Here is a 13053-nt window from a genome sequence, read left to right as displayed (position 1 = left end):
GGCCCCACAGGGGAGGCATAGATCTCACCTACTCCAAACACCACCACAGAGCCAGCTCTGGCAGCCGAAACGTGGGCAACAGCATCCCACCCGCTTCTATTACTGTTGCTTTGCTGGGTGCCCAGCCCCTCCGTATCCATGGCATTTGGGACCTCGGGGACTGGGCCAGTGGCCGTTCTGCAGTGTTGAGGACAGCAGGCTCACACGCAAGTTGAACAAGCTGGAGAGGTGTGCCCGCCGCAGCTGAGGGACAGCTGGAGCTCCGGGGCTGAGGCAGCCTGGGGGAGCCGGCTTGGGAGCAGCCCTTCCCGAGCCGCTATTATAAGGAAACACTGCGCTTGCTAACAGGGCCGGGCACATGGTGAACTATTGTTAGCTCTTTACAGAGCGTGTCTGCTCTGAGCTCTTGCTCTGGCCAAACCAGTGGGCCTGGGAAAACCAGGATGAGCCAAGGGCACTGCTGGTGGGGGTGGAGTGTGTGTGGGGGGGTGTATGGAAGGGGAGCCAGGGGTCTCCTGCCTGGGACATAGAGGGGAGGGGCCTAGAGAGGCAGGTGTCTCCTGCAATCATGATTGTAAACCCCTCCAGCCACGCCCCAGAGCTTCCTTGGTGCTCAGCCCTCTGCACCCTCTGAGATCAGGTGGCAGGATGGTTGCTCCCCCTTAGAGAATCCGAAGGCAGCGATGGCGGGTGGGGGCCGGTGCAAGCTGGGAGGATCGTGCAGCAGCGAAGGCGTCGAAGATGGCAAGAAGGAACCTGATGTGAGGAGGAGGATGGGGCTACGGGAGGGCCAGTGGGCTCTCAGCCTTGGCATCACTCGGAGGGGAGATCGGTGATATTCTGGGCCGGCGTCCCCGCACGCGGGCTGGCGATAGGAAGACGTCAGAGCTCTCTTGTCCGCGCTAGAAGAGCCCTCCCCCGCCCCCCATCCCTGCGCTGGGGGCTCGCCTATAAAGTCGGGGTCCTGGTGGAGGTTGCAGCAGTAGCGCCAGCGGCTGGGAGCTCCTCCCGGGTCCGGCCCCTCCTGTCCCTGCTCCGCCGGAGAGCGCAGCGCAGCGTCCAGCAGTGCCCAGAGCTGCAAGGCTTCCCGCCGGGACAATGCGCAGCCGAGAGCTCCCGCTAGTCCTCCTGGCGCTGGTGCTGTGCCAGGCGCCCCGGGGGCCAGCGGCCCCGGTGTCAGCGGGCGGAGGCACCTTGTTGGCCAAGATGTACCCGCGTGGCAACCACTGGGCAGTGGGTGAGTGTCCTGGCCGCGGGAACTGTGCGCCCTGGTCCTCCTCGGAGGGAGCAGCTAGTCGGGGGACCTGTGGTCTATCTCGCACCGTGTCCCCCGTGGTGGTGGTGGTGGTGGGCGGCTTTGGAGGCTGGGTCGGCCCGAGCCTTTCCCGCGGCGGGATGCCCGTGGGTCCCTCACCAGCCGCAGGCTGCCCGCGCCATCCTTTCCCGCTCTCTTCCCCTGGGTGCCTGAGCCAGCGGGCAGCTTATCCCGATATCCCGACCCCTGCCGCACCACCTAACACCCGCTTTTCTCTTCCTAGTCACAACCCCGTCTGGCGTGGTTCTCGCTCTGAACCACTTTGGGGAGCAGGGTCCCCAGAGCGCATCTTAGAGCCCTGGTCCAGTCCTGGTGTGGGCTGGAATTCGGGCTGCGCCTGGCAAAGCCACAGGTGTGGGGACCTCAGGCGTCCAGCTCGCGCCTCGAGGTTCCCCTGTGTCCCGGGAGCAGTGCTGCTGTCTGGGGCTGTCCCCAGCTGTCCCTAGCCCTTCTCTCCCCTTCGCAGTGATTTCTGTGCCCTGCCCTTTTGCCTCGTTCGCCCTCTGCAGCCGGCTTCGGAAGCGCGCCTGCTCGCCCAGCCCAGCCCACATCTCTGCGCCTCTCGCTCTTCCTCGGTCTCTCCACGACTTCACCCTCTCCCTCAGCTCCTTCCCCATTTGCTCTGCCAACAAGTCCTGCTCTCTGGGCCTGAGCTTGGAGGTTCCCTGGTGCTGACCGCAGCAGTCCCAGAGGGGTCTGCCGAGCGCGCACGCACCCTGCAGCACCCGGGTGTTCTCGGCTTCACCAGGCACTCTTAATCTCGCAAAGGCAAAAAGCCTGCAACTTCCTCAAAAACCCCCTCCCCTCCATGCGCAGAGCCAACTCCGACAGCCCCGACATCTCCTGGGCAGCTGGGAGACCCCAAAAGAGACGCCAGGGGCGTGTGTGGCTATTTCCTCCTCATCTGTTTAGGAGAGGGTCCCATCAACCGATCCACGGATTCTCGGTGCGAAGAGGAGGGATTCTGGGGAAGGGGTGAGCATGGAACTGCCCCAGCCTCAGCTCCTCTGTGTTGTGTGTGCTTTTGTCAGACAAGTGGAGAGCTCTGGGCTGCTGCGGAGAAATCCCATGCAAGTTCCAGGCGTGAGGCGATTTGTGATCTCTGGCAATGGGAGGAACCCAGGATTCTGGTGTGTGTGTGTTGGAGGGGGAAGAGGTTGGCATGGGTGAAGCTGAGAAACCTTCACATTTCAGGTGGGAACCTTGAATTCAAACTTCTTCCAAAGACCTGAGCTCATTAGGTGGCCATCGTCTGGCCCAACCACCAGGCAGACTGGACAGGAACAATGAAAACCCAGATTTCCAATCTTTTTTTTTTTTTTTCAAATCCACATTTTTGTATTAAAAAGGCTTATTATTAGGTAATCCTCGCAGAGGGACAGGAGGCCAACAGGGTTTGTTAAGCCAAGTATAGGCTGGGCCAGCCCTGATTCCCGCTGATTCTACTGCACATCTGTCTGTCCCCAGCTTTGTAGGATCACTGTCATTTATTCACCTGTCATAGTGGCACCTGGGAACTCCTAACTCCAAAGTTTATTGCCCAGTGCCATCCCCAAATACCATTTGCTGGTTTATTCTCAAATGGGCTTTTCCTTTTTCCTCCCTTTACTTGCTATGCAAGAGTTGAGGACAAGGAAAGGGGGGGGTGAAGTAGAAAACCACATTTCAGCCTAAAATATTATGAATGAGAAAAAGTTTGCCTCGAGTAGGCGAGACGTGCCCACAGACAGAATGCGAGCACCAACAAGGATGACTGATGTGCTTAGATTTTAAATTTGGCTTTCAATTACCCCCAGAAAATGCCTATCCCCACCAATCACCAAAGGCATGCAGTTTCGTTTTAATTACATAAAACTAAAGCTACATTTTGCTGTCCACAAGGAAGCTGTCAGCATACATTTGCAGGCTTGTTAAGGGAATTGCTTCTTCCAGCTCAGAGAAGCTTGGTGCAGCAAGGGAAACAAGTTCGCAGCTTGAACACTTCCAGGTGCAGCAAGGGAAACAAGTTAGCAGCTTGAACACTTCCAGTCTCCTGGGGCCTGATGTGCATGGAAATGTTTTGTCCATGTGATGAAAATATGTCAGCACCAACGCCGGGGACGAGGCTCTGTACTCCCATGAAACGCTGCTACCTGTGGCTCTGATTTAACACGAGGCTTGTCCCAGAAGGTTGAGTTTGCCAGTGTCAGTGTGCAGCTGACATGGCCGTGCAGTTCAGAACTGTGAAATACAAAGCGTGGCTCCAGAAAAGCTAGCTCTTAGAAGTACCTCGCACTTTCATCCCTGCCTTAATGCTTATTTTCCTAAGTTAGAGCAATTGTCAAGTTTTGACTCCAAAAATTTTTTTATCTGTTTCAAGCTTGCCCTTTGGGTATCTTTAAATGGTTAAAAAGGACAAAAGATTTATTTTCTCCGAGAAAGGTTTTAGTTTTTCAAGAGCCTTTTGTCTATGGTGAGATCTCCATTATTATGATACAGACATGTGATAAATGATGATGAGAAAAGAGGTGGGAGTGGGCAGATCATCTATGCTGCCATGGAGACAATGATTTGGTTGACAGTAGCCAGCTCAAAAGTGAATCAGGACCCAGGGAATCTGTGCTTTCTTAACACCAGTTTGTGGACCTAGGGTTGGGGGTAAAGGGGTTGAACCACACACCCACCACACAAGCACTGAAATTGTCATAAAGATTAATGGGAAATCAATCACAGAATGGAGATTTTATTCTCCCATTTCAGAAAACGCCATGAAATCATTCAGGTATGATCAAGATGAAGTTGGTGTTTGTAGACTATCTCCGCCACCCCTCTGCTTCATGGCCAATAACTCCTGTCTCATTTCTAGGCATCCTAATGAGATGACAGGCAATTAGGGCAGGCAAGAGGAACTGAGGTTGTACCTGCGAGCATCAGAGTCCCAATTCTGCCTTCCAATCATGATTCAATTTCCCCATAGAAATAAAGCTGAATGCATGAGTACTTCCCAGGAAGTTGTGCAACATAATCACCGTTGTGGATGAATGCAAGTTTATTTAATGGATATCCGGGCACCAGGTTGACCTAGCGGATAACAGCCCATCATCCAGGATTCTAATCCATCACTTGGGACACCATCCTCAATAGGAAGTTAAGTGTCATGTCACAAGTGATTTGACAAGTACTCACAATGCAATGCAGTAAAAGCTCACTTTCAGGCTCCCTAGTTCTCAGAGAATTAATATTTCTGAGTCACATAATGAGTCATGAGGCACTGATATGCGACCCCTACTCCTTTTTACAACAATAGAAAGCCATTTGTGGCCCTTACCCTCATTTCTAGACCCCAGAGTGATTTTTAGCTACCTTACATCCTTAGGAGTTTTAAAAACACTTCAAAAACCAGTAATGATAGAGTCTGCATTGTGAGCTGATTTTCATTCTAGAACCTTTGCTTGCATCTGTGTGACTCCTGGCAAGTCTCATCTTCACCAAGTCTACAATAGTGTGGGTGAAATGGAATAAGCCACAAGTAAACATTCTGTAAACTCCCAACTGCAATTCACATGAAGGCAATGAAGCTACAAGGATCATTTCTCTGTTGGTGAATACAGCTGCTCTTTCACTTTAAGTCACTGTGGATCTTCCCAATATTATTCACATGAAGGTTGCCTTAAATACTTCCAATGACAAATCAACATTTGAGCTACAAAACCCATTTTCTTTAAAAAGCACCATAGTTTTAGGGATATAAGAAATCCCATGGTTTTACAAAGCTCAATGACAGAGAGATTGGGTAAAACCAACCAAAGAAAGTAAATAAGACAGCATAAATGTTAGGAATGCAGGTCTTGAATTCTACACCCACTGCTGACCTTCTGTAACCTTCATTCGCACACATAAATTTCCAAGTTTTTAGTGGTCTGGCCTCCTTAACAATACCTTTTATTTATTTAGACAGCAGGTCACATTCTTGGAGCCACAAACACATCAGACATTGAAGAGAAAATTCTACCTCTATGTGACTGGGAGGTATTAGAAGTTGTTTTCAACCTGTTTTTCATTACACTCAATAAACCATAATTTCGAGGTGAAGTTTTCTAGTTTCAATCTCAGCTAGAGTTCTGAAAGAGTTTAGATGAGAAATTCCTTTGGTACATTTGTATTACATATAAGAACTTAAAAAAAAAAAACATACAAAGAGGAGCACCAAGACTTTTATATTCAGCAGCAATTCAGAACTGGCTGAGGAAGATGCTTAAACTCCATCTTTCAGTTGGGAATAGAAGGTGGTACCCAGACTTGATGATCGAATTTTAGATTTGGAAGTTGCCTTAGTGCAACATCTAGTGTCCCGTGTTCATTTTATAATGGAGGAAATGGAAGACTGCGGACACTCAGTGACTTAGCACAGGTCAACTAGCTAGGTAGTGGAGGTGCTGGAACCAAGTCCAGGGACCTTGAATGGCCTGTTTTGAAGGGGGCAGGATCTACCATTTATGAAGTAGCCTCTAATAAACAAATGCTGCTAATTTTGTAGTTTTTAGTAGGGAGCAGCAGAAATGGAATCGGTATCCTTTTAATTTCTCATGCATTCACTCCCCTTGGTTTGATTTTTGGCGTCCTGATTTGGTTTTGGTTTTCCAGGGCACTTGATGGGGAAGAAGAGCACAGGAGAGTCGCCCTATGCTTCTGAAAGGGACAGCCTGAAGCAGCAGCTGCGGGAGTACATTCGGTGGGAAGAAGCTGCCAGGAGTTTGCTGGGCCTCATGGAAGAAAAGGGGAATAGGAACCAGCAGCCACATCGACTCGAGCTCCTGGGCAACCTCCAGCCTACCTGGGATTCAGAGGACAGCAGCAACTTTCGAGACGTTGGCTCAAAACGCCAAGAAAGGTAAAACAAACGTCCTCCAGAGGTAGGGTGGAGGAATCTGGGGAGAGCTGGAAGGAGGGGATGTTTACTTAGGAAAGAATAAAATTGCTTTTGATGTACATGAGTCAGGTTTTCATGACTACGCCACGATATCTGAGAGATATCAATGCAGAGAAAAGGTTGATTTTGGCTTATGGTTTTGGAGGTTCACAGTCCAAAATCGGGTAGGTCCCATTGGTTTGACCATGCAGTGAGGGTGGAGGTTGGCAACCGGGGAGGATGTGCAGAGGGAAGATCACAGGAAACCAGGAAGTGGGCTGGGGTGGGGGTATAGGCACAACTCAGCTTTTACAACCAGCCCTCTCATGAGAGCTACCTTCCAAGGACATACCTTCTAATGCCTTCTAATGACCTAAGGCCCTGTCATGAGGCCCTCCTCCTAAATACCATGGTTGGATTCAGTTTTCACCCACTTATGACTTGGGGGACTAAGTATCTGTGTGATATCAAGAGCCATGTCCTATTCAAACCATAGCATGATGCAAGCCTTCATAGCCACTACATAGACCAACACCAACACATGTTAAGCAAATTAATACACAATTTCTATGCTATCATTTCTTTTTGACCTGACAGACTACTTTTTCTCTGAACACCTCAAGAGGGTTTTCGGTACCAACTCCAGTTTAGGAGTTTTATTAGGAATTGTGTTTATTTGCAATTGTGTGTTGGAGGAAATGTTTCGAACTGCCAATTCTTAGCAGAATTTTGTAATAACAAGACAACAAGACAGTATCGTATTTGAGTAAATCCCTATGGGTCTACAGATACATCTATTTTTTAATGAACAGTAGTGGAAGGAAGAGCATATTCATAGGTATTTTGGGAAGGAAGCATTCTTGTTTGCCACCTAATATGCAAAATCGTGCTTCTCCATATTTGTTTTAAGACTACTTTGTGGCTGGCGCTGTGGCTCAATAGACTAATCCTCCGTCTTGCGGCACCAGCACCCCGGTTTCTAGTCCTGGTCGGGGCACCGGATTCTGTCCCAGTTGCCCCTCTTCCAGGCCAGCTCTCTGCTGTGGCCCAGGAGTGCAGTGGAGGACAGCCCAAGTGCTTGGGCCCTGCACCCCATGGGAGACCAGGAAAAGCACCTGGCTCCTGCCTTCGGATCAGTGTGGTGCACGTGCCGTGGTGGCCATTGGAGGGTGAACCAACGGAAAAGGAAGACCTTTCTCTCTGTCTCTCTCTCTCACTGTCCACTCTGCCTGTCAAAAAAAAAAAAAAAAAAAAAAGACTACATTGTTCAGGCTTCGTGTTAGTACTTCAAATCTCGGTGAATCTCTCTGAGGTCAAGTGACTCATCCTAGGTATGATTTTTACAGAGGGTAGGGGAAAATAACCTCATCAGATTGGCAGTGTTTGCATACAGAGAGAGTCAACAGGATAAAGCAGAGAACCAAATCTATAGGAAGAAAGCAAGGCAAGTGGGAATGGTGTGATGCTCACTAGCTTGTAAGAAGTTTCCGTGATGTGTGTAATAAAAGTCAATCATAATTACAAATGGCCATAATAATGATGCTAGTTTCATTGAGTGTTTACAACTCTCCCTGATCTCGGCCAAGCAGTTTACGTCCATCTCTCAGTGTTTGCTCACAGCAACCACGGGAGGAGGATTCTATTACTCTCTGCATGTCAGAGAAGAGAAACCGAGATACTTGGCAGAGCTCTGCGCTGGTGAATCCAGGCTAGAGTGCTCAGGCTGCCTCCCACCGTCAGTGCCACGCGAAGGGAATGCCCCCCACCCCCCAACCAGGAAAGCGGCAGGATGCCACAGCAGGTCCTCTTCCTCGTGGTTTCCACTACAGATCACACTGCTTTCCTAGGGAGCTTTTATGTTTCAGTGCCCTTTTGTCTGCTGAGGGATTTTCTATGCTAACGCAAACTAAAAGCTCATGTGTTACACTCAGCATCTGGAGATAAGTCTTCAGTAGCTTTTATTCAGAAAAAAAAATCCAGGTTAATTCAACCAATTCAGAAATAAATACTAACTTTGTCCAAGGTGCCAAGTGATTCTCTGGCCCACACCTGAGTTATAGGTGTTTCGTGATCAGCTCTGGACTTCAGGGACACTCTGCAGGGGAGGCTGGGTTCTTCGAGCTGGTGTTGGACTTCTTAGCCCCTGCTGGGCGTGCCTTTTCTTGGTCAAGTACCCCTTGCATTTGTTGAAGAGTAACAAAGATCGTCCCCACTCAGCCCTTGAAAATAATTGTGACAAATGTTGAAAAGGATTCCCCTTCATAGCTTATTCACAAAGTACCCCTTCCAACACATCCAACGGTATCACTCTGTCCTGCTCATCTTTGAGCCAAACAGCAATGTCCAGTGTGAGTGGCATACTCTTCTGCACATGGTTGCAAATTTTTCAAGGATTTGTTTTATTTGAAAGACAGAGTTACAGAGAGAGAGAGAGGGAGAAAGACAGAGAAAGAGATCTTCCATCCGCTGGTTCACTCCCTAAATTGGCTGCAATGGCTGGAGCTGCGCTGATCTGAAGCCAGGAGCCAGGAGCTTCTTCTGGGTCTCCCATGTGGGTACAGAGGCCCAAGCACTTGAGCTATCTTCTGCTGCTTTGCCAGGTGCACTAGCAGAGAGCTAGATGGGAAGTGGAGCAGCAGGGACTCGAACCAGTGCCCGTATGGGATGCTAGCCTTACAGGCAGTGGCTTAACCTGCTGTGCCACAGTACTGGCCTTGGGTTTTTTGAAACATTCAATTCCTTACTCAAGGATCAAAAATTTCCTACCCTATTGAGAAGCATATTCTGTAAGTCCCAACAGGAGCTGCAAAAGGATAATAGCTCCAGAAAGGCCTCAGAGTGGCAGCATTATGGGATGGATTGAGTGGGCAGCTACAGAGAGCGACTGACTAAAGACAGCACTGAACGCAAAGTGGGCAGAGTCAGGCCATCTTCCCATAACCAGGCCTTGCTTTTCTACCCTTCCTGTGCATTGTCTTTCTTTGGACAAGTTTAGAAAGCTCATCGTTTTCATTTTACCTCGAGTTAAAATAATGAGCTATCTGCAGCTTGGTACTCTTCTCTTGGATGTAGCTCCCAATGATGGGAAAAACAAATGCAACAGTTTATTCAGTCTTTGCAGACACCAAAACAGCCCATCACGCCTCCTGGCTTGGAAATTCCACCTCCAAGTGTGCCCTTCTGAAAACTGACATCATTCAAAAAGACGGAGTGCCGAGAGAATAATTCTGTTAGAAAGCCATCTATCTCCCAGTGTTGGGGAGAAGCTCAATAATTCAGCCAAGCAGCCCCAGAATTAGCAGCAGGCATTCTCAGAGGCTGCAAGACTTTTCTTCAAATTAAAAACTATGCCCATATGCTCTCTGCTCCCATTTTCATAATGAAACATCAAGTCCTGTTGCCAGCTCTCCCGGAGCTATCGTTAAGAACTCTGAGCATGTTTGGATGACAAAGACACTTATTTAATTCAGAGAGATTCGTCTAAGTGCGCACTGCCTCTAGGTTCCTGGACTTCATTAGCAAGGACGGTCAGTGCTTTTCAAGGGGACCTTAGTCTTTTTTTTCCTATGCCCTTCCCACCAAGTTTTCAATACTATCCTGAAATTAGTAGACCTACGGCTCCCTGATTTCTGTAATAAAGGGCTGTGCCTAGCCCACGGTCCTGGACAAGGCTGTGGGTCGCTCTGAGTTTCAGTGGCATATCCGCTGGCCTCTGGGGCCCCTTAGGGACATGGGTCCCACGCACTGTCGGTTGCAGTGTTGGGTTTTTCCTTTCATTGAATGCACATGAAGAGAGGCAGTGGAGATGGGGGCACAGAGGTGGCTGTGGACAGGAAGTAGATGCGTAAGTCTTGTCCTGCCTTTCAAAGCAATGCTCTTGCTGTCCCATCAAATCCGTGCCGAGAACAGAAAGGCTTCGTTTCTTAATATTTGAAATGCTCCAAAGGGAGCTCCAAACATAGGGAAAGCGGCATGGAGTTTGTAATGTCGATGTCGATGACGATGACGGCAGTTTCTGCCGGTGTCCATCTCGGAATAGCTCCTCTCCCCCTCCCACGGACCCGTCTGCCTCCAGGGCCCTGGCATGCCTCGGTCTGTGACTCTCCTTCCTGGCGGCCTCACTTCCGTCCCCCTGAGCCAAAGCTCCCATGATTAGTATTCTGAGCCGCTGGGACAACGTCTCTGGATTCTCTCCCCCTCACCCCCTTCACTGCCGGCCTTTTTTAAGACCCGTGACATACAGCACGGTGCACGGCAGTGTCTTCAGGCTGGTGGGGGCCCCTAGCTCTGGGAGGAAAGCAAAGCTAATTGGCATGTGTGGGAATCGAACCCCCAGGCCCTGGGCTCATTAGCACCTGGTCGAAACAGTGGCGCTGAGAGCAGGTTATCACCCAGCTGCGGATAGCAGGAGCTCTGTTATTAGAAACAAATGACTGCTCTGGACCGTGGCGAATCTGAGCTGAGAATCGGGGAAGAGGAATAAAGCTCCGGTCTGGGTGAAAAGTGCTTTCTGCCCTCTGCAGGCAAACGTTGCTAGATGGGAACCAAGAAGCATTTTTAAATAACAACTACTCATTCCTTTTCGGTCTTAGTTCATTGGAGCAGAAGCCACAACAAATAAACCACAATAAATTTAGACCTGGCAGGAGCCCAGATCCTCTTCCCAAGTCGCCCGTACTACCACCATTCACGGTCATAGGTTTTGGATGTGTCATTGTGGGATTCACGAACCAGCCCGCAGTTGTGTAACCAGACGTTGCCAAAGAAAGCAGAGTGAGAATTGCAATTCCATACTCCCGGCATCCCCTGACCTGCCTGTTACTCTACAAATAAGTTCCCAGGGATTGTACGTTTCATTTCCAGCACTGGTTCCAACGTACCCGAGTAATCATATCAGGGTGCATATTAATCTGATGCCACAGAGACCCTCCCCCACCAATGCAGTAGCTCTAAAAAGAAAAGAGGGGGTTAGGTTTGCTTTGGGAGAACAGCCATGGTTTTCAGTCCAACACTAAGTGTGCAGAACCACCTGGAGGCTTGTAAAACACTGCTGGACTCCACCCCCTGGTGTCCCACTCAGCAGGTATGGGGTTGACCCAAGCATCTGCCTAACAAGCTCCCAAGTGGTGCTTCCGGTTAGGAACGGATCTACTTCAAGTACTGGACTGCAGCATCACCAAGAACATTTGCTTAACTCTTTCTCGTGTCTTTTCAAGCTGGTAGGATCTCCCTGGGAAGGAAGGAGCCCCCGGCCGAATGGACAATGGCAGCCTCTTTCAAAGGAGCAAAACCAAACCCTTCAGACACTGCGGTCTGCAAGCATCAGTGCCACGGGACCACCCACGAGATCTCCTTTGTGCAAAACACTTACCTGTTCTTGTGTCTTTCAACCTCGACCACATTCATGATTTTCCGGCAGCAGCATCCGGTTTGAGCTTGTTTGCCGTGAACGATTGTCCAGAAAGAGTCTTCCAATGAATGCTTTTTACATCTAAGCTGTTTGTGGATTCGATTCAAGGCCCTGGTCTGCTCCTGTTCACAATAAAAGCTTCAACACGTTGTCCAAAGGGTGGATTGTTCTCTTATTTCAGTCCCAAGTGAGAGGATAGCGTGGCAGAGATTAGCAAGCGTCTTGGCGATGTGTTCGCCTGCTCGCGAAGACAGGCTGAGTTTTTAGCTCTGAAGGCCCCTTCGTGATCCCTTAGAGTGATTTATATCTTTTCTAGAGGCTACTGGTAGGAGCTCATAGACACTCAGTCTACTGCTGGACAGCATGTTAGTCGGGGTTCTACGGAGAGACAGGACTGAAAGGGTGTGTATCCTGACCCGTGGAGGAGCATTCATTAGAGGAATCGGCTCACCTGCCTACAGTAGCTGAGCCATCTCACGGCAGGTTCTCTGCAGGCTGGAGACTCTGGGGTGCCCGGAGCAAGCTCAGCCCAAGTGCAAAGCCTCCAGCCTCCAGCCAGGGAAGCTGAGGGTGGCACTCTCGGTTGGAGGCTGAAAGGCTGGGTGCCAGCAAGAAGCGATAGACGGCCAATGCGGAAGTCGAGTAAGTCCCAGCTCTCAGAGCACGAGGCCAGTTCACCTGCTTGTTCAGTCTCTACAGAATCCCAGCCAAAGGATAGTGTCACTCTCACCTCACTGAGGACAGGGCGTTCCTGTCTGGTCCACTCAGACTCACAGGTGTTCCTTAGTGGAGTCAAGTTCACAACTAAAAGTAACCATCATGGACAGGCTGGGTTGCAAATGGAGGCTGGCCCTATCCGTCACTCACTGATTTCCTTATCTTCAGCCCTTAGCGTGATGTTGCACTATTTTGCTGATGTTATTTGCATATCCCTCATGATAGTTCTATAAACTGAGAATTGACACTCCCATCTAATAGATGAGAAGACAGAGGACGAGAGAGGCCAGGTGACTTGCCGGAGGTCACATAGTAGATGGGGCTGGAGTCCAAAGAGCCACAATCACCAGGTTTTCTGCAACATTTCCATTTAAAAATCTCTCTTCCAGTACACTTAAGCCTAGCAGTAGCACCACGTCTTCACAAGGAGAAGTAGAAGTAGCTCTCTATGCCAAATTTAGTCAACTCCAAGGAAAAAGACAAGACGACCCAGAGAGCATCTTCCATTTTCAGAGAGCGTGGCCTGGCGGATCGTTGACACTCACCAGTTCCATTTTTATCGCGATGTTAGCACATTAACAGATTTTGAAGCTTCTTGCCATATGCTTAGATTTTCTTCACTTAAGGAAACCACATTTGAAACCTTTAAAGAACTTTATCCTGCTCTTGTCTTGATTGTCAAAGAACCGCAAAAGAGGTGCTGTGTTCTTGCTAATTTCTTCT

The 13053-nt window shown here is 49.5% G+C and overlaps 1 protein-coding gene across 1 annotated transcript; it reads left to right on the top strand.

Annotated features, from left to right (window-relative positions):
• The first annotated feature begins 631 nt into the window (after nt 1-631).
• GRP (gastrin releasing peptide) lies at nt 632-11772 on the top strand. The gene is made up of 3 exons (XM_008261475.5): nt 632-1237; nt 5939-6185; nt 11420-11772. The coding sequence occupies exons 1-3, from the start codon at nt 1099-1101 to the stop codon at nt 11424-11426; spliced, it is 393 nt and encodes a 130-aa protein (XP_008259697.5). The 5' UTR covers nt 632-1098; the 3' UTR covers nt 11427-11772.
• Nucleotides 11773-13053: the final 1281 nt, after the last annotated feature.

The sequence above is a fragment of the Oryctolagus cuniculus genome, chromosome 10 (genome assembly GCF_051225735.1).
Source record: "Oryctolagus cuniculus isolate XC-2025 breed Fujian yellow rabbit chromosome 10, ASM5122573v1, whole genome shotgun sequence".
NCBI lineage: Eukaryota > Metazoa > Chordata > Mammalia > Lagomorpha > Leporidae > Oryctolagus > Oryctolagus cuniculus.
Note: the sequence above shows the minus strand (reverse complement) of the source record. Positions and strands in the feature narration are given on the sequence as shown.